We start from the raw sequence: 27330 nt of genomic DNA on the forward strand, positions 1-27330 counted from the left end.
GTGGTACAGACACTTTAAGACCCAGCAAATTCCTGTAACACATTAGCTACAACCACACACTGTACACATCCATCTCCAGTCTGCTCTCAGAACTCAAAGTTGTACCCTGATCCACAGCTCCGCCTCCAGCCCCAGCAGCTCCCACTCTGCTCTGTTCTTAGGAATCTTTCCAGACCCACGTGTGGCTGAGATCAATCTTAGTTTTTCTCACCTGCCTCCTTTCACTTCACGAACATCATCCAGGTCCATCCATGTTATCTCCTTCCTGTCCTGGCTGAAGCATTCCACTGCCCACCCACACATTTCATTCGCTGATGACCCTGACCCTGACCCTGACCCTAACCCGAACCCACACATTTCATTTGCTGAAGACACACGTTGGCTGACCCCACTGCAGCAAACACCAGAGAACATGTAACTCCCTGACATGTGGATTTCCCTTCTTTCAGACATCTACCCAGTAGGGAGACTGCTGGATCACAAGGCAGCTCTACTTGAGGACCCTCCATACTGGTTTCCGTTAACAACGGGACTGATTTACATTCTCTACATCTTTGTCAAGGCTTGTCATCTTGTAACAGATGCGAAGCGATGTCATTATAGTTTAACTTTGCATTTTTTGATGATCATATATGAAGGTACTTCAAAAAGTCCGCAGGAAAATGGAAAATATGTTTACTTTCGTGCAAAAAATTTTTGAAATCTATACAGTTTTTTATGTTCATTTGCATTATACCTGCTGGCCATGTGTGTATCTTCTTTTGACACATGTCTATTCAGGTCCGTTGCCCATTTTTAATCAGTTTTTCTATTGAGTTGTCCGAGTTATCCTGGATGTCAGGCCCTCATCATATCTGAGCCCGAGTTCCCAGTGTATCCTGGAAGTGAGGCCCTTGTCAGGTTCGTGTGTGTGTGTGTGTGTGGGTTCCCAGTGTATCTCAGAGGTTAGACCCTCAACTGATGTTGGCAAATATCCTCTCCCACTCTGCATCTGCTCATGTCTACCTGGCTATGCAGAAGCTTGCTCATGTTTAACATGGTTTTTAAATAACAGCCTGACCATATATAAAGTGAAACTTCGTCATTTTCATCAAGTGAACACACAGCACTGCTATGTCCTGGAAATCAGTGTGGATCAGTGATCACTACTGCAGGAGAGGCTGTACCAGCACAAGTCACATGACTCTTCCCTCCTCAGTTTTCTCCTCTGAAAGTGGGATGATCATCAAGGACCCTCCAGCTGCAACCAGACGGCAGCTTCTGCCATCTACTGAGGATGTCTGGGTGCTCCCTGGACCTACCTCCAAGGTAGGTGCTAGCTGTCCCCCTTCACAGATGAGGAGCCAAGGCAGGCAAGGTTATCACCTCACAAGATAAGTCAAGACCTATGACTGACCTGCTATCTTATCATTACCCTATTTTATGTATTTATTTATTTACCTTTTTTGACAGGCAGAGTGGACAGTGAGAGAGAGAGAGAGAGAGAGAGAGAGAGAGAGAAAGGTCTTCCTTTTCCATTGGTTCACCCCCTAATCGCCGCTACGGCTGGCGCAATGCAGCCAGCACACCGCGCTGATCCAAAGCCAGGAGCCAGGTGCTTCTCCTGGTCTCCCATGGGGTGCAGGGCCCAAGCACTTGGGCCATCCTCCACTGCACTCCCGGGCCACAGCAGAGAGCTGGACTGGAAGATGAGCAGACGGGACAGAATCCGGCGCCCCAACCGGGACTAGAACCCGGGGTGCCAGCGCCGCAGGCGGAGGATTAGTCTATTGAGCCGTGGCGCCAACCAATCATTACCCTATTTTTATTAGGACAGAGAACCTCTGAAACTCCATTTTACAAAAAAATACAATAAACCATCAAAACTAGATTCCTGGTGCCAGCAGTACGTTAAAGCCCTAGCCTGAAGCACCGGCATCCCATATGGGCACCGGCTTGAGTCTGGCTGTTCCACTTCTGATCCAGCTCTCTGCTATGACCTGGGAAAACAGTAGAAGGCCCAAGTAGGAGACCCAGAGGAAGCTCCTGGCTCCTGGATTCGGACTGGCGCAGCTCCAGCTGTTGTGGCCATCTGGGGAGTGAACCAGCGGATGGAAGACCTCTCTCTCTGTCTCTACCTCTCTCTGTAACTCTTTCAAATAAATAAATCTAAAAAAAAAAAAAAAAAAAAAAAGATTTCTACCCGGTCGCAACAACAGTGTTCTTTGCTCGTATGCGGTGGATGGACCCATCTTCTATGCACAGCGCGATAACACCACGACACTCCCCATTCTCCATCAGAAGATCCAAGGCAAAGTACTCCACAAAATAGCTGGTATCATATCGCAGAGACTAAAAAAAAAAATAAAGATCTCGCATTCTACATCACATTTAATTAAGCGAGAAACCAACATTTAGTGATACTGCTCACGGAACAAGTTTACAGCACTCACCCAGCTCTAGTAACAAATGAGTGTGCTAAGCCCAGACAGAATGCTGGATCACAAGCAGCAATACACAGAAGTGACGGTGCCGATATCACTGAGAGCACAAGACTTTCTATAACTAGCAGCTTAAAACAAAGGTGGCGAGATGCAAATCTATGTCAGCATACACTACAGGAGAGACAGGCAACAGCAGGCTCTGAACAGACTGCATTCTGGCAACACATCTTATTTCCACACAACCTTGGGAGGCATCCCAGGCTCCACTGGCCACACAAAGCACGGAGCTCCCCTCAGTTTAAAGCTACTGTGAGGCCCATGGACCACTGAGTCATAACCCAGATGAGAGCTGCTGGTCACACATGGCCACTTAATCAAAATAAAACAAAATGTTCAGCTCCTCAGTCCGCAGTGGTCACATGGGGCCGGCAGCTGCCCAAGACGACAGGGCCAGCACTGGACAGGCCATCCAGGCTGGAACTGACGGTCCCTGCAACATAAAGCCAGTAGCTCTCAGCAGCCAGGGCCAGCTTCAATGTGACAACCCCAGACAAGCAGGTCCTGTCACACATCTGTGAATGGTGAACACACTTGGCCACAGCACTGGAAAGTCAATCACCATACCCATGTTCTGAAAACCGCAGAGTTCAGGGCATTACTTGGCCATGCCAAGGTTGGCCCTGATTACCCAGCAACTATTGTCCCACAACTCTGCCTATTTTGAACAAACATTGCAACAAAAACAAATCGATCAGTGCAGGATCTCAGAGGTGATAAAAACCTTTAAAATACTGCTTGTGTCTTGTGCTTGGCAGGCGACAGGCCACAGGTTCAAATCTGGTAGGCACACAATTCAAGCTTCCACAAAGACACAAGAAATGCCACACTGCCCTAATGAAAGCAGCTTTTCACAGCGCGTGCTCCACGCTCCTGTGCCCTGAGAAAGGTCTCAGGAAACTACGCTGTCGCTGTTTAAGCAGCCCCTGAGCTGACTCGCAGCTGCAACCCAGCCCACAGTCCCCACAATCCTCGCCTGGCCAAGCCACGCATCCTGTCTCATGCACCAGGTGGCCTCACCCTTCCATACAAGGTGTGCAGGAGTGAGTGGCCGGTCCGATCAGCCACACAGCAGCATCGGTGGGCCTGCCCGCCTTTCCCAAACTTGAGGCTCTGTCCACCGAACGCACGCTGATAGATCCTCCCGTCTTCAGTTCTGCTAAATGGCATGCCATAATTTTCTAGCTGTGAAACACAAACAAAGACCCGTTACCTTAACGGAGGCAAGGCATTCAGGGTAACGTGCACTGACCACCTTCAAGAGACCTGTAAACCCAAAGCTCAGATGTCCTAGGAAAATACTGACGCTTGAGAAGAGAGAAATTTCCGTGTTACATGAACTGAATAGTTAATGACAGAGGATTTTCCTTGTTAGCCCGGCTCACTACATATTCTTTAGTTGAGCACTTCCACTTCTTCTACTTCTATTTTTTATAGTAGGAACAGGTTGTGAGAGGGCTTGAGAGCCTCCCACACATTACCTCGACCACAGAGGCAGGGGCTTGCTCTGTCATGTAGTGGATGGCGTCCTGGTCCCCCAGCCAGTCAGAGCCCTTCACGGTGTCGTAGAAATGCCATCTCCAATTGTCTTCTTCCATATTTCCCAGAGCAGCATTGATGCCTCCCTGCAAACACCAAACACCTCTTACAAAGCCGTGAACGGGAGTCCCCACTGCATCTTCGGGGCCAGTCTCCTCCCTGGAATCTGATCCAGAGAAAGCCGCTGCAAGTGTGGTAAACTGGGATGAAGCTGACCTTCCAGGGCTAAGTGAGGTGAACAGTCACGAGTATCGAGCACTCAGCAGGCTACTCTGACAAGACAGCCTCCGTGTACGGATGGGAGGCGCTTCCTGCCAACTGATGAACTCCCTGCCCTCTATTTCCTAGGCCTGTGCAGGGCCACCAGCCCCATCTTATCTCACAGAGTCACAGAATATGGCACGACAGGAGCAAATTCAGCACTCATCTTCCTTCTTCCCCCAACTGAAATTCTGACTCCTTGGCTTTAGATAATCCTTTCGCTGCGTAAAGGCATACTCTCTAACGTCTTTCTCTTTTTCCAACTGTTACTGAGCTAGCACCTGAGTACAGCAGACCTACGATGCTGGAACTCCTGCCTGTCTGGTGCTGCTGTCCTCTTTTTCTCACTTACAGTTTATCTGGGAAGAAAGAAGTCACTACACAGAGACAAGACCCTTGTGGCACACGGAAGTTACCAAGTCACTTTCCCTTCCCTCCTCCAGTTGTAAACCCAAGCACAACCCAGCTTAAAAAAAAAAAAATGCAGCTCCCATGTAGGGGAATGATACAGAAAGTGAGCCTGAAAGAACAGGAAAACTGGTACAGCGTGTGCATACAGATGCCCGCCACAGTTCTACCATTGCTACCAGTTTAAAATCCACCTCTCAGAGCCAGCACAGTGGGTGAAGTTGCCATTTGCAGTGCTGGCATCCCACATGGGCCCCAGTTCGAGTCCTGGCTGCTCCACTTCCGATCCAGCTCTCTGTTGTGGCCTGGGAAAGCAGTAGTAGATGGCCCAAGTCCTTGGGCCCCTGGACCCACATGGGAGACCCAGAGGAAGCTCCTGGCTCCTTCCTTTGGATCGGCCCAGTTCTGGCCATTGCAGCCACTTTGAGAGTGAACCAGTGGATAGACGACCTCTCTCTCTCTCTGCCTTTCTGTAACTCTTTCAAGTAAATGAGTAAATCTTTATAAAAAAAAAAAAAAAAGCCCCCCCAAAGAGGTCCAGGAAGTTCTCAGATGCCCCAGGCCAGGGCCTGGTGGTCTTCTCTCCCCAGTTAAACCTTCTCAAGAACCATCAGCATTAGTATTACGCGAGCCTTTCCTCCTCTTGCACTGCCTTAAAACTGTATTTCTTGGCGACATTATTCAGAATTATCTGTTTGTACCTATTTCTCCTTTTAGGGCATGATTCCTATCATATAAATAATATTCTTCATTGCACAAACATAGATTTAAAGCAAAGTATCTTTGCAGTCCTTATCAGGAATCATGTTCCAAATAGTAGAAAAGACCGTTGAGGAGGACAGAGAGAGAACTTCTATCTGCTGGTTCATTCCCCAAATGGCCATAACGGCCAGGCTGATCAGGAGCCCGGAGCTCCTTCCAGGTATTCCACATGGGTGCAGGGTCCCAAGCATGTGGGTCATATTCCGCTGCTTTCCCAGGAATATTAGCAGGAAGCTGGACCAGAAGTGGAGCAGCCAAATCTCGAACTGGCATCCATGTGGGATGCTGGTATCACAGGTGTAGGCTTAACCCTGCTACTCCACACAGCAGCCCTGGGAGCATGTTCTAGCCTGCACATATTTATGCCATCATCTACGCTCATCGTCATTCTCACTCAGCAAGGCCTAGCCAGGGCCAGGCACTGTGCTGGGCAATGCACGTAGAGCAACCACGTACATTTCTAACCCAGGAAATGCCATGGAGAAAACTAAACAGCGGCTGGACAGCAAAGACCCAAGCGTGACTGCAGCCAAGATGAGTGACAGCAAGGTCCAGTCCTGCAGGCTTCCAAGAAAGAGGCTCCAGGCAGAGACCCCAAATTAAGAATGAGAAGAGTGGGTGGGAGGCAAATGTGGCTGTAAGGTGACAGGCAGAGACTGTGGGACTGGATGGGAGCTCACAGGCACTCAGAGCATTGATAGACTGCTTCTCTTACCTGTGCCGCCACAGTGTGTGACCTGGTAGGAAAGAGCTTTGTGATGCATGCTGTGTTAAATCCTGCCTCCGAGAGGCCAAATGCAGCTCGTAAGCCAGCTCCACCAGCACCGACCACCACTGCATCAAATTCATGGTCCACTACTGGGTACTGAGCAGAAATCTGGAACAGAAAACAACCCAGCTGTCAGTCACATACGCAACTGTGCCAAACACACAACAGCCTTCGAGCAGAGAGGGCCCCATGCTGACGTGGGCTGCGAGCACCGAGCACTATTCATAGTGGGGAGAGTCCCACATGATGAAGGATCCCTACTCAGAGTTTATCATATCCCATGGGCCGAGAAATCCAGTACTTAGCTGATATGCCAATGACGTAGAGGTGTACCCTCAAAACATCCATTTTCCAGAAAGCTTAACCGTTAACAACCGAATCTCACCAAAGCAGGAAAATGAAGAAGCAAAGTACCAGCACAAACCATGAGACCAACCAGTTCTAAGTGTGGCCTCTCCTTCCAAATGTCAATGTTGCTCATATCCTCTGTTTACATCACATACATATGCTTACAAACCTACACTCAGACAATGTTTCTCCACCTGTGATCTCCAAGCTGCTCACAACAAAGCTGAGATGTTCTCATTTAAACAAGCATATTCCAGTCCACTGGGTGACTCCCTTAGCACTGAGGACCACGCCTCTGTTTTAGGTCATGCTCCATGGCCTCATTTATGGCTGAGAAGGTGTCAAGTGGGATTCAGAAACTGCTGTGAGCTGATGAGAAAAGAACTCGTGAGTCAGTTTCAGTTTTTCTTTTCCAGGGCGTCACAGGCACATCTCAAGAGGCTACACAGTCTTATTTTAAGTAGGAATTTCACCATCTGTCACAGAAAATACTGTTCACTTGTATTTTATTACTTTGTTGCTTTATTTGATTTAAATTCAAATTTATAGGTACATAAGAACTACATGCAAAAATATTAATATCTACACCTACATCTGTACTATTGAGCGGGTTCCACTGTAAGGAATCTGAGCACGCACTGCACGCCTGCGAGGACACGTTCCTTTCAGTATGCACATTATTCAAATCTGAAAATGAACTGGTATTGAGTATCTTCCAAGTCAAAAAAAATGGTTTATAATAAAACAAAGGTCAAGAACTTACGGAATCTGAGACTTTGGCAGATGCCCTTGTATGGCCATCAACAGTGAAGTGAAAATCACGGGTTCCTGTCTGCAGTGCTGCCGGCCGCTGCTGAAACACAGAGTGCTAGTGTCATGAAGAAATAGTAACTGCAGTTCCCCTTCTAGATCATCACCCTGGGACACCCACATCCCATATCAGAGTCCTAGCTCTGCTCCCAGTTCCACTTCCTGCTAACGTGCACCTCGGCCCAGAACCAACTACTGAGGGCATTTAGGGAGAGAACCACTGGATGGGAGATCTCTCTGCCTTTCAAACAAATTAGTAATAATAACAAAAAACAAAAAACAAAAACAAAAACCTGTTACCCTTTTCATGTATCCAACTGGCAGACACAAGGGGCCAGGTCTCAGCCCCAGACTCTCCTCTGTACCCTGACTGGGCACTCTAGGAAAAGCTGTTTTCTGGGTGGAGCTTGTTTCCAGACTGAGTACTCAATAACTCAGAAATGAAATGAAAAAGGCACACTTCTTGGTAGTATCTTTTTTTTCTTAAGACTTACTCATTTATCTGAAAGTCAGAATTACAGAGAGAGAGGGAGGGAGGAGAGGGAGAAGGAGGGAGAGGGGAGAGGGAGAAGGAGGGAGAGGGGGAGAGGGAATGGGAGGGAGGAAGGAGGAGGGGGAGAGGGAGAGACAATGTCTTCCATGTGCTGATTTATTCCCCCAGATGGCCACCAGCAGCCTGAGCTGGGCCAGGCTGAGTCAGAAGCTTCACCCGGGTCTCTAACATGGGTGGCAGTGTGCCAAGCACTTGGGCCATCTTCTGCTGCTTTTCCCAGGCCATTAGCAGGGAGCTGGATTCCGAAGTAGAGCAGCTAAGACACAAACTGGAGCCCACATGGGTTGCTGACACTGTAGGTGGCAGCTTTACCTGCAACACCATAATGCTGGACCAGGAGAGCCCAACGTCTGCCTAAATAAAGACCAGTTCGTGCCACTTGTTAAATTAAACTTTTTGTGGAGAGATTATCAAACATTTTCTAATAAAGTTACATGAAAAAGAACAAGGAAATCTAGCTAAGATATAACTAAAAGAAATACTTGGACCTAAGTATTTCTTTTAGTTATATCTTGTTTTCTTGTTTAACAGCACAAAAGTTCAGATGACGAGGGCAGACAAGCAGCACAGAAGGCCAAGTCGAGGCTTGTGACAGCTGTATTCCACATCTGAGTGCCTGGGAAGCTTGAGTTCTTGATTTTCTGCCACCCACTTGGGAGATCCGGATGGAGTCCTTGGCTCCTGGCTTCAGCCTGGCCCAGCCCTGGCTATTGCAACTATCTGGACAGTGAACCAACAGATGAGTGCAAGATCTCTCTCCCTCCCTCTGTCACTCTGTTTTACAAATAAATCTTAAAAAAAAAAAAAAAAAATAGTTCAGATGCCTGAATTAGGAAGACGGGAGATAAAAATGACAAGAGTAGAGATGTTAACAGCCCAGCCTCAACCTAGCAAGGTAGGGAGCCTTCCCTTAATACATCCATAACCATGAACAGGAAGCCAATTCGTAAGCACAATCCTTACAATTACAAACGCAGCCAACAGAGGACCTAAAAATGGTTGTATGGGGCCAGCATCGTGGTTCAACAGGTAAAGCGACCGTCTGCATCACCCATATGGGTGGCGGTTCATGTCCCAGCTGCTCCACTTCCAACCCAGCTCTTTGCTGATAGCCTGGGACAAGCATGGACGATGGCCCAAGTCCTGCTACCCAGGTGGGAAACCCAGAAGTTCCTAGCTCCTGGCTTCTGCCTGGCTTCACCCTGGCCGTTTCACTCCACTACTTGTGGAATGAACCAGTGGATGGAAGATCTCTCTCTTCTCTGTAACTCTGTCAAATAAATAAATTTTTTAAAAAATGGTTGCATAACTATTGGGAGGGCACAGGAACAGGGAGTAGGTGGAATAAGTGTTTTACCAAACAAGAATTGATGTCTCAACTGACAAAAAATACACCCACATTCAGCTAGAGACTGCAGGTAAATAGCATGGCCAAAATTATAAGCAATTCAGAACTACTCCCACTAGTGGGTGGGGAGCAGCCCACTTCTTTATACCTACAAGGCCCTCTTATTGCCTTCTTTTTTGACAGGCAGAGTGGACAGTGAGAGAGAGACAGAGAGAAAGGTCTTCCTTTGCCGTTGGTTCACCCTCCAATGGCCGCCACAGCCGGCGCGCTGCGGCCAGCGCACCGCGCTGATCTGATGGCAGGAGCCAGGTACTCATCCTGGTCTCCCGTGGGGTGCAGGGCCCAAGCACTTGGGCCATCCTCCACTGCACTCCTTGGCCACAGCAGAGAGCTGGCCTGGAAGAGGGGCAACCGGGACAGAATTCGGCGCCCCGACCGGGACTAGAACGCGGTATGCCGGTGCCGCAAGGTGGAGGATTAGCCTAGTGAGCCGCGGCGCTGGCCTCCTCTTATTGCTTTTTAGAAACTGTAACTGGGACCAGCGCTGTGGTGTAGTGGGTAAAGCCGCCAGCAGTGCCCGCATCCCCTATGGGTGCCACTCAAGTCCGGGCTGCTCCACTTCTGGTCCAGCTTCTGCCATGGCCTAAGACAGCAGCAGCAGCAGAGCCCCTGCACCCACGTGGGAGACCTGGAAGAAGCTCCAGGCTCCTGGCTTCAGATCGGCCCAGCTCCAGCCACTGTGGCCATTTAGGGAGTGAACCAGTGGATGGAAGACCTCTCTCTCTCTCTCTCTCTCTCTGCCTTTCAAATAAATAAATAAATAAGTCTTTTTAAAAACTGTGTAATTATTTTCATTATGTATTTAAATGTTAATTTTTTAGTGAAGGATGATTAAAATACAGTGCACATTGTCCTGGGCATAGCTGTGAGTCATGAACCACGGGAGTCAAAGGTCACCTCACAGAACTCCACTAACCCATTCAGAACCTTAAGGTCAGAGTCAGCCTGGTGGCTCAGCATCTCGTAGTTTCCCCACTACCTAAGGACCCTTGGGGAAAGCCTCTGAGATACTCCAAACTAAGACTAAAATCCAGGTTAACACCACAACCAAGCCACTTTTCAAATGAACCAGGAAAGACATATGTAGAATACAGAACTGAATATCATTTATATAATGATCCAAAAAGCAAAACCAAAGGCTATTCCTATACAGACCTAAATAATTCCAGATACACCATTAAAATGTATTCAGATCAATACATTAAAAAAAAGATTTATCTGAGAGTCAGAGTTATACAGAGAGGGATCTTCTACCTGCTGGTTCATTCCCCAGATGGTTGCAAAGGCAGGCACTGGGCCAGGATGAAGCCAGGAGCCAGGAGCCTCTTCCAGGTCTCCCATGTGGGTAGCAGGGGCCTAAGCACTTGGGCTATCTGCTGTTTGTACCAGACCATTAGCAGGGACTGGATCTGAAGTGTAGCAGTCGGGACACAAACCAGCGCCCAGGTGGGATGTCAAGTGTTGAAGGCTGTGACTTTACCCTCTGTACCACAACGTTGGCCCCAGATCAATCCATTTAAGAAAAGAAGTTAGCTTATCCTAGGACAGTTTTTTGGGTGTTCATCCTAAGAGTTTTGAAACACTTCATTGGAAGCAAGCAATTAAATATTTCAGGTCCATCGTTTTACTTTCCTCTTGGAATAAATTGCTTCAGAACGGTTAAAAGAAAGGCAAAAAATTAGTAACTTGAAAGCAGCCATAATGACAGAATGGCTTGAAAACACAAAACTGATAAAAAGGAGATAAATTACCTATTCATTTTTCTGAAATTATCCTCAACACCTACTTTTAAAAAAATATGTATTTATTTGAACGGCAGAGAGGTCTTCCACCCACTGGTTCACTCCCCAGCTGGGCCGGTCCGAAGCCAGGAGCCTCCTCCAGGCACAGGTGCAGGGGCCCACGGACCTGGCCCATCCTCCACTGCTTTCCCAGGCCACAGCAGAGCTGGATCGGAAGAGCAGCAGCCGGACTCCAACAGGCGCCCATATGGGATGCCGGCGGCTTTACCGCTAGGCCACACCACCGGCCCCAACATCGACTTTATAGTCAATTCTCAGCTAACTATCCTAAAATTGCCTTTTTTCTCTTTTAATTTGACTCTCATTTTCCTTGGTAAACTCCAGTTCTTCAGGAAATGAGCCAACCTTAAGTGCAATACACTGCTTGAGGGCACAATTTCTGGAGGAAGAGCGCCATCCTCACGAGAAGGCCCAGACCCCCTCTTCGCGCAGGCCTGCGTGCGGTTCCGTGCTGCTCCTCCTGGCCCTCTGGTTTGCAAGCAGCCAGCCGCACGAGAGCGCGTTCCGCCGGCTCCAGCCTCGCCGCGACGGGAGGAAAGGCAGGCCAGCGCGGCTTCCCCGGACACCCACTGCGGCCCGCAGAAGGGGCCCCGGCCCCCTCCGGTGGGCGCATTCAGTCACCGCCTGCGGGCCCTCTCGCGACGGCTGAGCCCCGGGCCTGTCAAGCCCCGCAGGGGCCTTGGCGACTCGCAGGGGCACTGGCGAGCGCACTGAAACTGAGGGAACAAGCAGCGAAGCACCCGCGTCCGGCCAAGCAAGACGCCGGAGCCGCGGCCGGAGAGGGCGCCCGGACAGACGCGCGGCGGCAGCCGCGGCCGCTCCTGCGCGAGCCCCGCGCTTCTCCGGCGCCCGGGTAGGATCACGTCCGCCCCGCAGCCGCGCCTTCGCCTCCGGGGTCCCCGCCCGCCACGTCCAGAGCCAGGGGCCAGGGCAGCAGCGACCTTGGCCTCTAACGGGTCGTGACCTTCACCGGGACAAGCCGTCCACTGCACCCCGCTCGGGAGCGCCGCGCTCCCACCACCGCTGCCTCGGCCCTGCCGGTCCCCGGCGCCGACTCACCGCCCGGGTCAGCGCCAAACGCCGCGCCAACAGCAGCCGCGACACCACTCGGACCCCAGCCATGACGGCCCAACGCTGTCCCGCCAGCCCCCGCGCAGGACGCGTCTGCGCAAACGCCACATCCGGGGCGGGGACGACGGGAAGTTCCGCGCCTGCGCACATGTCGCCTCCGGGATCGGCGGGTGGCAGCCTGCGCCTGCGCACTGGCCGGGGGCCGGCGGCGCTGAGGGGGCCAGGAGGTCCGGGGGCCAGGAGGTCTGGGCGCCCGCAGCGCAGGTGGGTGCGGCTCTGGTCAGGGCGGGCTTGAGCGGTATTTCTTTAAAAGCCGGGCTGGCAGGGCTGAGCGGTGGTGAGGAGCGAGCCGCTGCGGCGTGGGGACCCTGCGCCGTCCGGCCTGTGCTGGGCGCCGCGACTCCCAGGTTCGCGGCCGCAGGTGCAGGACCCTGGGGCGGCTCCGCGCGGGAGCCTCTGTGTGGGTCCCTCGGCGACTCCGAGTCTACAACTGGAAGGTTCTGGTTTTCCTAATATGCGCGTTCATGTAAGATAGTTGAAGTCTTTTCTCAAATAATTGTGGTGCCTGCGTTTTCATTGGATTAGTAATATGTTTTGCATTATTTTGGGGAAAATAACTTAATTCTTGTTAAATTTACAACAATGCCTGTTTTATTTCTGCTGTTAGTAAGTAAGGCCAAAGAAACTGTGCGTGGCGCTTACTTTCCTGGGGGCGTCCCTGGGCCGTCTGCGCCGGCGGTGGGCTTCGTGGGTGCGGAGGGAAGGTACAGGGACACGGCCACCGCAGACAAGATAGGAAGAAGGAGCTCACCCGCCCCGCACGAACACTTTTTCTGTTGGTAAACCATGGAGTGCGGTAGCTGTTTGCACTGCGTTATCAGCAAGCAGAGCGCAGGCGTCTGGGAGGTGTGTGGGGAACAGCCCGCGCCACCCGTTCGAGCTCACGCAGGCCGACTGTGCCTCCTAGGGAGTCCTGCAGGTTGAGTACTTTCTAAATTAGGTACCTGCCTAATTGTTAGAGCCTGTGATTGCCACATACTCCACCAGTATCAACTTCTGAGCCATGTTTTTTGCATCTATCATTATTGTCTATCATAATTTTGTCAATTTAGATATTAAGTGTTTATTGCAAAGCTGTTAAAATTGTCACAAAACTTGAGTTTCTCGTTTCGTATGTGACCCGTGAGTAACTGTTTAGTAAGCGGGTGTTTGTGGTGGTGGCTCGTGAAGCAGGCTGAAAGCTCTCGTGGCTGCTGTGTGAGTGCCCAGCCCGGGTCTGGAGGGCACTCCGCACCTGCAGCAGGCTCTCTGTGGTCTTCTGCAGTCACTGTCCCCGTGTAAGCACGGAAAGTCCCCAGCGCTGTCCCTGTCTTCCCCACGCAGGAGGCCACAGCCCTGGATGCGCCACTGATGGTGTCCCCGGCGTCCCCGCTCGGTCCCGCCTCCCTCGCGTGGTGTCCACGGCGTCCCCACTCAGCCCTCCTCCCTCGCGTGGTGTCCCCGGCGTCCCCACTCGGTCCCGCCTCCCTCGCGTGGTGTCCCCGGCGTCCCCGCTCTGTCCCGCCTCCCTCGCGTGGTGTCCCCGGCGTCCCCACTCGGTCCCGCCTCCCTCGCGTGGTGTCCCTGGCGTCCCCACTCGGCCCTCCTCCCTTGTGGTGTCCACAGCGTCCCCACTTGGTCCTGCCTCCCTCACATTCTCTGCTGGGAAGACCTTATCCTTGTCTGGCTCCTACCGATGTGTAGCTCATTCTTCACAGCGTATCAATATGAGCAGTGTGAGCCCATTGTTGAGTTGATTATAGATACATTTGGAAGTGTATTAGGGTTCTCCAGAGAGACAACCCATAGAATATATGAGTGTATTTACAGAGGCAGTTGAGAGAGTTCATGGAAAATATGTGTGATGAAAAGCTGTGCATGGACTGATTTCAAAATGTTTGCACCAAACGTTTTCCATGACCTTTTCGAAGTGTTCTCGTTTACATGTGTACGGCGTGCATGTATGTGTAGATGCCGTGTATGTATGTATGTGCACACACTGTGCATATATATACACTTGGAATGTTTGATTTATTGTGAGGAATTGTTTGGAGGATTCAATGCTAGTCTGATCCAGGAATGCCCTCACAAACACAGCCTGACATGTTTAGCAAATGTCAGCATTTGTGGCTCAGTCAAGTTGAAATGTAAAGTTTACCACAACAACCGTGGTGGGATGAGAGAAGGCCATGCCAGCAGTTACTCACCAATGGCTTTGAAACCCACCTGGCAACAGGCTGTGATTGGTTAGGGCATAAACTGCCCCTTTGACCGGATTGGCCGCCTTGGCTATTTAATCTGCTGCAGCAACTGAAATAAACGAGCCTGCAGGCTGCTTGCCTCTGGCCTGCTTTCACCGGACTCCAGGGGTCTGTGTGGTGACTCCGTGCCTCTTGCCCCCACCACGCTCCTCCTCAGAACGAATCCACAGCAACATCTGGCGCCCAAGGTGACAGAGCGTGTCAGACTTGGCGAGGTCCCCCCTTGATTTCGGCAAATAGGCCCCTTGGTGTTTTGTGTGCTGTTTAGTTCTGTGAGGGTGAGCACAGAACCCCCTCCCACGCCCCTTTCCTTGTCCTTGTCCTCAGTTGAAGTGACCCCAGGTTAGTCAACACCGCCCAGAAGCATACGCCACTTCTCGGCTCCTCCTTTTACTTTCGGTTCACTCGGCAAATTCAGATCATCCCAGAATTCTGAACCAGTCATCTTCCCTCACTCAAGAGAGGTGACGCTCTGGAGCTACCATGTGGGCATACAGCCTTGACCTAACGAATCAAGGAAATCCCCCACTAGGCACAGGACATACTTATGATCTGACACACCACTGTCTATTTGTCTAACGTAGGGAACCCCTGCAGAATGCCATCAGCCGCTGAGGTGCTAGGAATTTGTTTTGTTATGGCAGCAGTGCTGTGCGTGTCTTCCCTTTGGCTAGAGTTGGCATGGCGTGCCGCTCTTAAGCGCTCAGAGATGGGAAAGATACCCCCTCTCAGAAACCCACACAGAGTGACAAACATGATGAATCAGTGAGTGATGAGAGCCTGTCACTCCAGGTCCCTGTCTCACAGACATCAGTTGATGACTTGGGGAGAGAGAGCTCTAACAGTGAAACAGCAGACAACGCAGCAATGCCTGGTCAGCCACCCCCCAAATATCTGTGGGATGAACTTAGACGACCTCAAGGCAATAACCCATGCGAGGTCATCCCATCCACACCCAGTGAGGATCCCCATGTTTGTGGCAGTCCCCAGGCACCCCAGGCTCTCAGGGCAGCTGCTAGACCCCATCCCACCCGCATGTTTGCCGTTAATATAGGAGCGGATGCAGAATTCAGGCCCTGGATTCCAACACCTGTAACAAGGCTCCTGCTAACCAAGGGCCGAGGGTATGCTTGTATCTTTCCAGAGGATGCGGGACAGCCCATTTGGGTACCAGCCAGAAACATCAAGCCTGCAACTGACAGTCAACCAGGACCAGCTGAACAAGACTGAGAGTCCACCTTGTTAGCAGACGCACCTGCCCTATCATCCTGCCCTGAGAAATTGCCCACAGCCACATCTGCTACTGTTTTATACCCCACTAGCTCTGGTCAGCCGCTCAGATGGCCCACAGCCTGTGTGCAGTGATGCCATTCCTGATTACCGTTGTTCCTCATTCCTACCCCCGTCTGAGCAAGCACTCCTGTGGTCTCCCATTTTGAGGGCTGGTTAGTCAACGATGGGTAAGATCTAAGATCCCCTGGGGGACAACCTAAGACAGGCACAGCCGCCTACAGAGGCCACATGGAAACGGGGTCAACAATGGTATGGCCAAGTATCATGCCTCCAGTTGCTCAAAAACAAACGAAAAGGGGGAAATGTGGTGGAATGAGAAGGTCATGCCAAGATGGCCGCTGACAAGTGAGCATCAGTTACTCAGGAATGGCTTCGAAACCCACCTGGCAACAGAGCCTGCCTGGCAACAGGCTGTGATTGGTTAGGGCATAAACTGCCCTTAATCGGATTGGCTGCCTCGGCTATATAAGTTGCTGGCACCAGCTGAAATAAATGAGTCTGCTGGCTGCTCACCTCTGGCCTGCTTTCACCTGACTCCCAGGGTCTGTGTGGTGACTCCATGCCTCTTACTTGTTGGGCTGAGGGCCACCCTACTGGGAGTTTAAAGGCTTGGTCTTGCAATCTTTTGCCCAACTGATGCCTTTTTTACATCTGGAACACAGCGTTTTGGGCTTGCCCCGTCTGTCAGCATTTGGGCAGATTCGCCATAGGTGTCCCGTTTCCTGACATCCCCAACAAACTGCGGACCATTAGACTTGTGTTCAGTTTGTTAATGGCCGCAGTTAGGGCCTGTATGGGTGTATCAGCAGGGTTTACCTCCTTTGTAGCTACTATCCATTTAGAAAAGTCTTCATGACGGACTGGGGCGATGGCAGCTTTTGCTTCTTTGGTAGCACCTTCCCAGCTAATCGTTTGACCAACTTGTCTTGATCAGGGCTAAGCGGTCATCTTTTCTCTACTGCCTCCAAGACTCTGGCGAGGAAATCAGGGAACCATTCACCTGGGCCTTGAACTTGGTTTCTAAAGAGCTGACTATAATAGGAGGATTTATATTTATTTATTTATTTAAGATTTTTATTTTATTTTTATTTGACAGATAGAGACAGAGAGAAAGGTCTTCCTTCTGTTGGTTCACTCCCCAAATGGCCGCGACGGCCGGCGCCGTGCTGATCCGAAGCCAGGAGCCAGGTGCTTCTTCCTGGTCTCCCACATGGATGCAGGGGCCCAAGCACTTGGGCCACCCTCCACTGCCCTCCCAGGCCGCAGCAGAGAGCTGGACTGGATGAGGAGCAGCCAGGACTAGAACCGGTGCCCATATGGGATGCTGGCACTGCAGGTGGAGGATTAACCCAGTGCGCCATGGCGCTGGCCCCAGGAGGATTTATATTTAAGGCTCTAAGTGCCAAATCTCTGACCTGTTCAAAATAGGCAATTACTCCAATGCAGGCCTGTTCATGAGGATAGATGTAGGTGCCACGGCTTGTAAGCATATCAAAGGGTACTGCTATTCCATGGGCAGCATTATTCCTTGCCAGTTGCAGCCTCTTCCCCATAGGAGGCTTTCCATTGTAAGAACTGTGGTCTTGACAAACATGCTCTGAGCAGTGTAACCCAGTCAAAATGAGTTTGCAGGTTCGCTGCCCATTGTGTGAGCACCTGTTCAAAGTAGGGAGAGTCGGGTCCTGACTCTTGAAGCCTTTTTTAGCATAGTAAGGTCATTTACGGGCGCACATGTAAGTGTGGACACTGGAGAGTATGTCCCGCTCTACCTGCTCCAGTTCCTTAGTCGCAGCTGTCCCCCGTCCCCTGCTAGACTGTGACTTGTCTCACTAAGCTCTTGTTTCTCCTTTCGTAGGCGCCAGTGTGCTCACCGCTGTGCTGCATGCAGGTGAGACTGAAGATTTTCTTGAATAAAAAATAATTCATATGTTCTGTGTAGGTGACGTTATTGTGACAGATGTGTGAGTATTCCTGTTATGTAGTTAATGGATTTTTCTTTTACTTCAAGGTTTATCCATGAATAACTTAAATGACCCCCCAAATTGGAATATCCGCCCTAATTCCAGGGCTGATGGGGGTGACGGAAGCAGGTGGAATTACGCCCTGTTGGTTCCAATGCTGGGATTGGCAGCCTTTCGTAAGTCACGGTTTTCCTAATATTTTTTTTAATTTTTTTATTTTTTAAAGATTTATTTATTTATTTGAAAGGCAGAGTTACACAGAGAGAGGAGAGGCAAAGGCAGAGAGAGAGGTCTTCCATCCAATGGTTCACTCCCCAGATGGTCGCAACGGCTGGAGCTGCGCCAATCCGAAGCCAGGAGCCAGGAGCTTCTTCCCGGTCTCCCACGCAGGTGCAGGGGCCCAAGGACTTGGGCCATCCTCCACTGCCTTCCCAGGCCATAGCAGAGAGCTGGACAGGAAGTGGAGCAGCCGGGTCTCGAACCGGCACCCATATGGGATGCCGGCACTTCAGGCCAGGGCGTTAACCCACTGCGCCACAGTGCCGGCCCCAAGGTTTTCCTAATATTTTTGTTTTTCAGGCTGCACGTGTGGAGGAGCACTGTGTGGGAACCCAAAGACAGAGGCTTTGGGACCTGACGGGTGCTCTAGTTTGAGCCCTTACAGTGAATTTTCGGGAAATTAATTCACCTTTCTGACTCCTGGTTTACTTGTCATACTTGCCTCAACACACGGTGAGGAGCAAATAAGTAAACACTACAACAGTGTTAGCAGGATTTTCTGAGGAGTGGGTTCTGGTAACACACACCCCTCTGCAGGCATCTCTGCTCTGGAGGGCGCCCTGCTTCTGTCGCCCTCGTGGGGACTCCTGAGGAAAACAGGCCTAAGGAAAGCCCGTTGAGGGGGTGCGGTCAGCGTTTGGAAGGTCTCGGCCTGGCCAGAGTTCCCACTGGTCTGACTTGACTCAGCACCGGTCACTTGCAGACTTACAAGGTTCCAGCCCTTGGCTTCCAAGCCTATCAGAGGACCGATTCAGCAGTGTTGGTTTTATATTTCTTCTGGGTTGACGCTGAGAGAGATGGGAAACTGGTCAAGTGAAAGAGAAGTGAAAACTGCCCTCTCTTTGTAGTGATCCTTTAAAAACTTTTTTTTCATTTTATTGAAAGAGAGGAGAGAGAGAGGTCTCCCATCCACTAGTTTATTCACCAGATGCTCACAGCAAAACATCCAGGGCTGGTCCAGGCCAAAGCTAGGAGCCCAGAACTCAACCTGGGTCTCCCACGCGGGTGCAGGGATCCAGACAACTAAGCATCGTGTGCTGGCTCCCAGGGTGTACTTAGCAGGAAACGGGTGGAGAGTGGGGTTGGGCCCAAAGCCAGGCACTGCAGTATGTACCGCAGGTGTTGCAGCCTGGGTTAACTGCTGCGCCAAACGTTGGCCCTACAGTGATGCATTTTATTTGGTGAGTTTTTACCTGCTTGGATTTCTTAGGAAGTCAGGCCGGCAGGAGTACTCGTTTGTAACCCGGTGATCTGCTCCCGTGGGCAGAGTACTTGTTTGTAACCCGGTGATCTGCTCCCGTGGGCAGAGTACTTGTTTATAACCCAGTGATCTGCTCCTGTGGGCAGAGTGCTTGTTTATAACCCAGTGATCTGCTCCCGTGGGCAGAGTACTTGTTTATAACCCAGTGATCTGCTCCTGTGGGCAGAGTGCTTGTTTATAAACTGGTGATCTGCTCCCGTGGGCAGAGTACTTGTTTATAAACTGGTGATCTGCTCTCGTGGGCAGAGTACTTGTTTATAAACTGGTGATCTGCTCCCGTGGGCAGAGTGCTTGTTTATAAACTGGTGATCTGCTCCCGTGGGCCGAGTACTCGTTTGTAACCCGGTGATCTGCTCCCGTGGGCAGAGTGCTTGTGTGTAACCTGGTGATCTGCTCTCGTGGGCAGAGTACTTGTTTGTAACCCGGTGATCTGCTCCTGTGGGCAGAGTACTTGTTTATAAACTGGTGATCTGCTCCTGTGGGCAGAGTACTCGTTTATAACCCAGGGATCTGCTCCCGTGGGCAGAGTACTCGTTTATAACCCAGGGATCTGCTCCCGTGGGCAGAGTGCTTGTTTGTAACCCGGTAATCTGCTCCCGTGGGCAGAGTACTTGTTTGTAACCCAGTGATCTGCTCCTGTGGGCAGAGTACTTGTTTATAAACTGGTGATTTGCTCCCGTGGGCAGAGTACTCGTTTATAACCCAGGGATCTGCTCCCATGGGCAGAGTACTCGTTTATAACCCAGGGATCTGCTCCTGTGGGCAGAGTGCTTGTTTATAAACTGGTGATCTGCTCCCGTGGGCAGAGTACTCGTTTATAACCCAGGGATCTGCTCCCGTGGGCAGAGTACTTGTTTATAACCCAGGGATCTGCTCCTGTGGGCAGAGTGCTTGTTTATAAACTGGTGATCTGCTCCCGTGGGCAGAGTGCTTGTTTATAACCCAGTGATCTGCTCCCGTGGGCAGAGTACTTGTTTATAAACTGGTGATCTACTCTCGTGGGCAGAGTACTTGTTTATAAACTGGTGATCTGCTCCCGTGGGCAGAGTGCTTGTTTATAAACTGGTGATCTGCTCCCGTGGGCCGAGTACTCGTTTGTAACCCGGTGATCTGCTCCCGTGGGCAGAGTGCTTGTGTGTAACCTGGTGATCTGCTCCCGTGGGCAGAGTGCTTGTGTGTAACCCAGTGATCTGCTCCTGTGGGCAGAGTGCTTGTTTATAAACTGGGGATCTGCTCCCGTGCCTGCTCCCGCCGTAGAGCACTACCAGCTAAAAGCTCATGAACCTTCAGTCTTGCTCTGCTTATCCTGGGAGAGGCCACTGTTGCCTGTGTCTGGGGTGGCAAACTCACCTCAGTGGGTGGATTAGAAGGCTTAAATTGCATTTATAATGTAATAATTCATTGGCTTGGAGGCTGAGAGAAATCCTGACATGACTGATTCTCCATTTGTTGTACAGATGGACCTCTGACTTTTATAGGCTCTGGTAATAACTTTTAATGGCGAAATTCTTGCCTTCCTTTTTTGGGCTTATGAAATGATGCTTTCGGTTCCTGAGGAGGGTTGAGGAAGGAATATTTTTTTTTCTTGACTATTAACTTTGCATTATTATAATTCTCCAAAAATGTAATGTGGAACTTTAAAATTATATTGCAATGTTTGAGGGTTTTTTTTTTTTTTTTAATGTTTGTTTATTTGAAAGGCAGAGTGATAGAGGGAGAGAGACCAAGAGAGATCTTCTGTTTGCTTCCAAAACACCTGCAACAGCCAGTTCTGTGTCAGGCCAAAGCCAGGAATTCCATCTGGGTCTCTTATGTGGGTGGCAAGAACCCAAGTACTTGGGCCAACATCTGTAGATTAACAGGAAGCTGGACTGGAATTGCAGAGTATCCAGTAGGGAATACCGGCTCCCCGAGTTGCAGCTTAACCTGTTGGCAACACAGCATCTGAGTATTAACTAGTCCCCTAGTATAGTGTGGAAGTAAAGGCAGATACGTGAACACTGTACCTTGTACACACTATTGATTGACTTACTAATGAGAGACTAGTTTTATTCTGATCATTTAAATTGCTAGATTTTCTAACTTAAAAAAAAAAAAGATTTTTATATATTTGAAAGGAAGGTTGACAGAGAGAGATCTTTGATCTGCTGGTCCACTCCCCACATGCCCACAACAACTGGGCCATCCTGGTCTCCCACACAGTGAGCAGGGACCCAAGTACTTGGGACATCATCTGCCTTCCCAGGTGCATTAGCAAGAAGCTGGACCAGAAGCAGAGGAGTGAGGACCTGACTGCCACTCTGGTATGGGATGCAGGCTTCCCAGGCAGCAGCTTACCCTGTGCCTTACCCTTATGCCTGTCCCTGCATCTTCTGTCTTCTGGAATAGCTGTGCTGGTAGGAGTGCAGTCCTGGGGACATGCTTACCCCAAGCCACTCCCCTGGGGGGCAGTCAGGTGTCTCCTTTCATCTCGTCTTCCTGTGTCTCCTCCCATCTCTCCCATGTTTTCTCTCCTGATCTAAAAACATAGTCTTAGAGCAGGAAGGAACTGGTGGAGTTCATTACATTCAACGTAATGTCTTTGACTTAAGCAGTTTGAAGTCTCTGGGTCACAAGTGTTGTAGTAAATGGCACAGAGAGCCCATCTCTGCAGTGGTGACACTGCAGAACCATACAGCACAGTGTCAGTGCAGCCAGGGGACACGTCTTCCTCAGGTGGCCCGGATCTGGGCTAGCCACTCTTCTCCACTTTTTTGATTTTGTCTTTCAAGAATGTTACATAAATGGAATCGCATACCATGTACCCTTTTGGGGTTAGCTTTTTCCAGTCGCGGAAATCCCAAGACCCGTACAGGTTATTGTGTCGATAGTCCATGGGTCCTTCTCATTGCTGAGTAGCAGTCCACACTGTGGATGGACCACCATTTGTTCAGCCACTCACCCGTGAGGGTGGCGGCATTGTTCCCGGTTTTTGGCTTTTATGAATAAAGCTGTCATAAATCTTCCTGTACAAGTATTTGTGGGACATAAGTTTTCATTTCTCTGGGGTAGATGGCCAGACATGCATTTGCTGAGTTTATTGCAGGTACATGTTTAGCTTTTATTTATTTTATTTTATTTTATTTTTTTGACAGGCAGAGTGGACAGTGAGAGAGAGAGACAGAGAGAAAGGTCATCCTTTGCCGTTGGTTCACCCTCCAATGGCCGCCGCAGCCAGCGCACCACGCTGATCCAATGGCAGGAGCCAGGTGCTTCTCCTGGTCTCCCATGGGGTGCAGGGCCCAAGCACTTGGGCCATCCTCCACTGCACTCCCTGGCCACAGCAGAGAGCTGGCCTGGAAGAGGGGCAACCGGGACAGAATCCGGCGCCCCAACCGGGACTAGAACCTGGTGTGCCGGCGCCGCAAGGCAGAGGATTAGCCTAGTGAGCCGCGGCGCCGGCAGCTTTTACTTTTTTAAGATTTACTTTTTATCTATTTGAAAGGCAGAGTTAGGGAGACAGAGAGAGAGAGAGAGAGGTGTCTTCCATCCGCTGGTTCACTCCACAGATGGCTGCAATGGCTGGGGCTGGACCAGACCAAAACCAAGAGCCAGGAGCTTCTTCCAGGTCTCCTACATGGGCACAGGCTCAAGCACTTGGGCTGTCCTTTGCGGTTTTCCCAGGCACATTAACAGGGAGCTGGATAAGAAGTGGAGCAGCCAGGGCTCAAACCAGTGCCCATATGTGATGCTGGCGCTGTCAACAGCACCATAACCCACCACGCCACAGCTCCAGCCATTGTGGCCATTTGGGGAGTGAACCAGCAGATGGAAGATCTCTTTCTCTGTCTGTAACTCTGTCTTTCAAATAAACAATTTTTTTAAAAAATTAAGATTTATTTATTTCACAGAGTTACAGAGAGAGAGAGGTCTTCCATCTACTGGTTCACTCCCCAAGTGACCACAACGGTTGGGACTAGGCCAGGCCAAAGCTAGGAGTCTGGGACTGCATCTAGGTCTCCCATGCGGATACAGGGGCCCAAGTACTTGGGCCACCATCTGCTGCTTTCCCAGGAGCGTTAGCAGGGAGCTGGACTGGAAGGGGAGCAGCCAGGACTTGAGCCAGTGCTTCTCTGGAATTCCAGTTTGCTGCTGCAGCCTGATCACTGCCCCCACGACACCAGCTCCGTCCTTCCCGGGATGTTGTGGGCCAGTGTGCACCCCCTAGTGGCCATGCTCACTGCAGAGGGCACAGCCTCTGTTGGACAGCTGTGTTTGTGTCTTTCAGCCTCCTGACTGCTTTGAACGATGAGTTTTGAGGTCTCTTCACATGCTCTGGATTCTAGTCTTCAGTTAGAAATGTGGTTTGCAAATACATCCACCCTGCCTGTGGCTTTGCTTGCCTTCTCCCACAGATCTCCAGCAGAGCAGAGTTTAGTTTTGATGGACAGGTTATTGTTTTTTCCTTTCATGCACCATAGTTTTTTTTTTTGTGCCAAATCTAAGAACTCTTTTCCTAGCCCTAGATTCCTGAGGATTCTCTCCTCTTTTCTTCCTAAAGGTTTAGTTTTGTGCTTTACATTTAAGTCCGTGATCCTTTATGAGTTAATTTTTATAAGAGGTACGAGATTTTGGTTTTATTTCCTCTTTCCCATGTGTTTGCCTTTCGTTTCTTCTTCTTCTTCTTTTTTTTTTTTTTTTTTTTTGACAGGCAGAGTGGACAGTGAGAGAGAGAGAGACAGAGAGAAAGGTCTTCCTTTGCCGTTGGTTCACCCTCCAATGGCCGCCACGGCTGGTGCGCCGCGGCCGGCGCACCGTGCTGATCTGATGGCAGGAGCCAGGTGCTTCTCCTGGTCTCCCATGGGGTGCAGGGCCCAAGCACTTGGGCCATCCTCCACTGCACTCCCTGGCCTGGAAGAGGGGCAACCGGGACAGAATCCAGCGCCCCAACCAGGACTAGAACCTGGTGTGCTGGCGCCACTAGGTGGAGGATTAGCCTAGTGAGCCGCGGCGCTGGCTTGTTTCTTCTTATTGCCATTTTTTTTAAGATTTTTTTTTTTATTTGTTTGAAAGGCAGAGTTAGAGACATAGAAAGAGACATCTTCCATCTGCTGATTCACTCTCCAGTTGGCCGCAATGTCCAGGGCTGTACCAGGCTGAAGCCAGGAGCCCAGAGCTTCTTCTGAGTATCCCATGTGGCTGCAGGGGCTCAAGCACTTGGGCCATCTTCCACTGCTTTCCCAGGCTATTAGCAAGGAGCTAGATCAGAAGTGGAGCAGCCGGTACTCGAACTGGCATCCAAATGGGATGCCGGTGTTGCAGGCAGAGTGGGCGACTCCTACCACACCAGGTCTGTGGGCCGTCAGGACTAACGCCCCTCGTGTGGAGCAGAGCAGGGCGGCACCTGTGTGAGCCTCCCCACTCTCCCTAGTGCCATGTGGTGAGACCCCAGTGGTCTCCAGTTTGGGGAAGAGGACCAAGCCGTGACTCGGGGTTGAGTTTTGTATATGCCTCATCTTCCTGTGCCCCGCGTGATGTAAGCAAACATCTTGGAGTTGAGCCAGCAGTGACTGGGCTGCCAGTCATAAGCCATACCTCTTGCGTGAGAATCAGGCCAACAGTATTGGAAGCCCACTCATTAGTTTTTAAGCCTTGCTACAGTACACAGGGGCACTGGGGCCAGAGCAGGCAAGTGGTGACCGATTTGAGAGCCAGAGAGAGAGTGGTGGATATTCATAGCCATAGCAGACTGCAGGACTGACGGGGGACTCTCTGCCATGCTTGTCCCTTTCTGATTTTAAGATAAGAATGCCAGGGGGATGCATGGCACAGCAGGTGAAGCCACCACTTAGAACTCCCACACCCTCAGTCAGGGCCTGGGATCAAATCCTGTCCCCGCTTCCAATCCTGCACTGTGGATCGGGGCCTGGGATCGAATCCTGTCCCTGCGTCAATCCCGAACTGTGGATCGGGGCCTGGGATCGAATCCTGTCCCCGCATCAATCCCGCACTGTGGATCGGGGCCTGGGATCGAATCCTGTCCCCGCGTCAATCCTGCTTTCTGCTGATGTGCACTTGGGAGGCAGCAGGCGATGGCTCAAGTCCTGGAGTCCCTGCCACTCACGTAGGAGACCCAGACTGAGTGCCTGGCTCATGGTTCCATCCTGGCCCAGCCCCAGCTTTACAAGTGTGTGGAAGTGAACTGGCAGGTGGGAGGTTTTTCTCTGGCCCTCTTTCTTTGTGTCTGTTGCTCTGCCTTTCAAATAAATAAATAAATGAACTTCTTAAACGGGAACTTTGTTATATGGTCGCATACAGAATGTTACCTTCTTGGTACCTCTGAGGTGTTGAGCTTCTACCGAAGCGAGGCCCTCAGAGCACCAGCTCTGACTTGACTGTGTGTATTTTTCTCCCCCAATCTATTCACATCAGGTTGGATTTGGTCTAGGGAGTCCCGGAAAGAAATAGAAAAAGAGAGAGAAGCATATCGTGAGAGAACAGCTGCTTTCCAACGGGATCTGGAAGCCAAGTATCACACCACGATCTCAGAAAGCCGGCGTGCCGTCGCCCGGCTGTCCTTGGAACTAGAGAAGGAGCAGAACAGGACGGCTAGTTACCGAGAAGCTCTGATCTCGCAGGGCCGCAAGCTGGTGGAGGAAAAGAAGCTCCTGGAACAGGAACGGGCTCAGCTCATGCACGAGAGACAGGTGCAGCCTCTGAGAGGCGCGTACCTGCGCTGCCTGGAGAGGGAAGACGACTGGCAGCAGAGGGCCCGGCTGCTGCTGAAGGAGTTTGAGGAGGCGCTCACGGAGCGGCAGAGCATCTACTGCAGCCTGCTGCTCCCTCGCCGCAGGCGCCTGCACATCGAGAAGAGCCTGCTGGTGCGAGCCTCGGTGGACCCAGTGGCTGCTGACCTGGAGATGGTGGCGGGTTTAACCGACATCTTTAAGCACGATACGTATTGTGGCGACGTCTGGAATACCAACAAGCGCCAAAACGGGAGGCTCATGTGGCTGTATCTCAAGTATTGGGAGCTCGTCGCCGAACTGAAAAAGTTCAGGAGGGTAGAGAAAGTCATACTAGAGAAGTAAGACAGGAGTGAAGTGCGCTGCGCCCTGGGTGCCTGGGGAGCACGGGGTCCCTCCTTGCGGCTTCTCACAGCCTTCTGGGGCGCCCAGCATGTTATTAAGCTCCTATCTGGTAAAGTACAGTGTCCTTAGCCTAAGTAATGTTCTGTCTGTTTTGATTACTCCCTAAATAAATTGTTTTTTTCCTTGAATTATTTTTCTGTCTCCCCAAATTACATTTAGAAGTTGTCAGGTGATGTGTGGAACTAAAAGCTGCTGACAGAAAGTAGTGACGTCAGTCATCAGTCCTCCACAGTTTTGAAGATCTTACCTCCTAAAGGGAAGGAGACCATCAGACCATCAGTGTTCGTTGTGCCCTGTTGGCAGCCTGGTGTGCGTGTGGAAGTCGGCCTGTGTCAGGTTCAGTGCAGGCATCATTGATTAACTGTGATGTATAATCAGAAACGGAACAGTAATAGGGCCAGTTTTTACTTGTTTACAGAATATCTTTACATATATTATCTCAATTTCTGTTGCAACCTAGAAATTAGGTGGCCCCTTATTGTTCATGTACACGTAACTGTCATGAACTGGTTGTGTGTGTGTGTCCACCTTCATGTAACTCTAGTCCTATGTGCAAGTACTGCTACTGTCGGGGTGGGAGTCCCCCAGACCGTTCCCACGCTTCCTGACCTGCTGGGCGATCTCGTAGGATTCAGCATATAATTGTACTCGTGACGAAGGTTTATTACAGTGGAAGGCAGGGGGTCCCTCCCAGGGGAGTCCCTAGGACACATCTCCTCCCATACCAAGTTGTGACAACACGAGTGAAAGGTCTACGAGGGACACTTGTCAGAGACTCCGTGTCCAGGGTTTTTACTGAGGGTGGGGTGCGTGGCACCCTCCACCTGGCACACACACAAGTCCAGACTCCAGGAGGAAAGTAGGGCGTTGGTGCGGTCCACAGTTTGCCCAAACA

General features: G+C 50.8%; 2 protein-coding genes across 3 annotated transcripts in view; one reads left to right on the forward strand and one right to left on the reverse strand.

The window, feature by feature from the left end:
• SDHA (succinate dehydrogenase complex flavoprotein subunit A) overlaps positions 1-12365 on the reverse strand; it is a 29137-nt gene extending 16772 nt beyond the window's left edge. Inside the window, exons 1-6 of one of the 2 annotated variants that reach the window (XM_017339216.3) lie at positions 12200-12365; positions 7331-7420; positions 6166-6327; positions 3962-4105; positions 3501-3665; positions 2183-2331 (exon numbers count right to left, since the gene is read on the reverse strand). In XM_017339216.3, the coding sequence (XP_017194705.2) occupies positions 2183-2331; positions 3501-3665; positions 3962-4105; positions 6166-6327; positions 7331-7420; positions 12200-12361 (872 nt within the window). In that variant the 5' untranslated portion in view covers positions 12362-12365. The remainder of the gene's footprint in view (positions 1-2182; positions 2332-3500; positions 3666-3961; positions 4106-6165; positions 6328-7330; positions 7421-12199) is intronic. The other variant, XM_051829792.2, reaches the window with a different exon arrangement.
• Positions 12329-26563, forward strand: CCDC127 (coiled-coil domain containing 127). Its single transcript, XM_002723195.5, has 4 exons — positions 12329-12475; positions 17660-17692; positions 17813-17941; positions 25717-26563. The coding sequence occupies exons 3-4, from the start codon at positions 17821-17823 to the stop codon at positions 26373-26375; spliced, it is 780 nt and encodes a 259-aa protein (XP_002723241.1). The 5' UTR covers positions 12329-12475; positions 17660-17692; positions 17813-17820; the 3' UTR covers positions 26376-26563.
• Positions 26564-27330: the final 767 nt, after the last annotated feature.

The sequence above is a fragment of the Oryctolagus cuniculus genome, chromosome 14 (assembly GCF_964237555.1).
Source record: "Oryctolagus cuniculus chromosome 14, mOryCun1.1, whole genome shotgun sequence".
NCBI classification, from domain to species: Eukaryota; Metazoa; Chordata; class Mammalia; order Lagomorpha; family Leporidae; genus Oryctolagus; species Oryctolagus cuniculus.

Coding starts and splice junctions, on each gene's coding strand:
- CCDC127 (XM_002723195.5), top strand. CDS start 17,821: ATGAATAACTTAAATGACCCCCCAAATTGGAATATCCGCCCTAATTCC. Junction 17,942..25,716: donor GCTGGGATTGGCAGCCTTTC/GTAAGTCACGGT, acceptor TATTCACATCAG/GTTGGATTTGGTCTAGGGAG.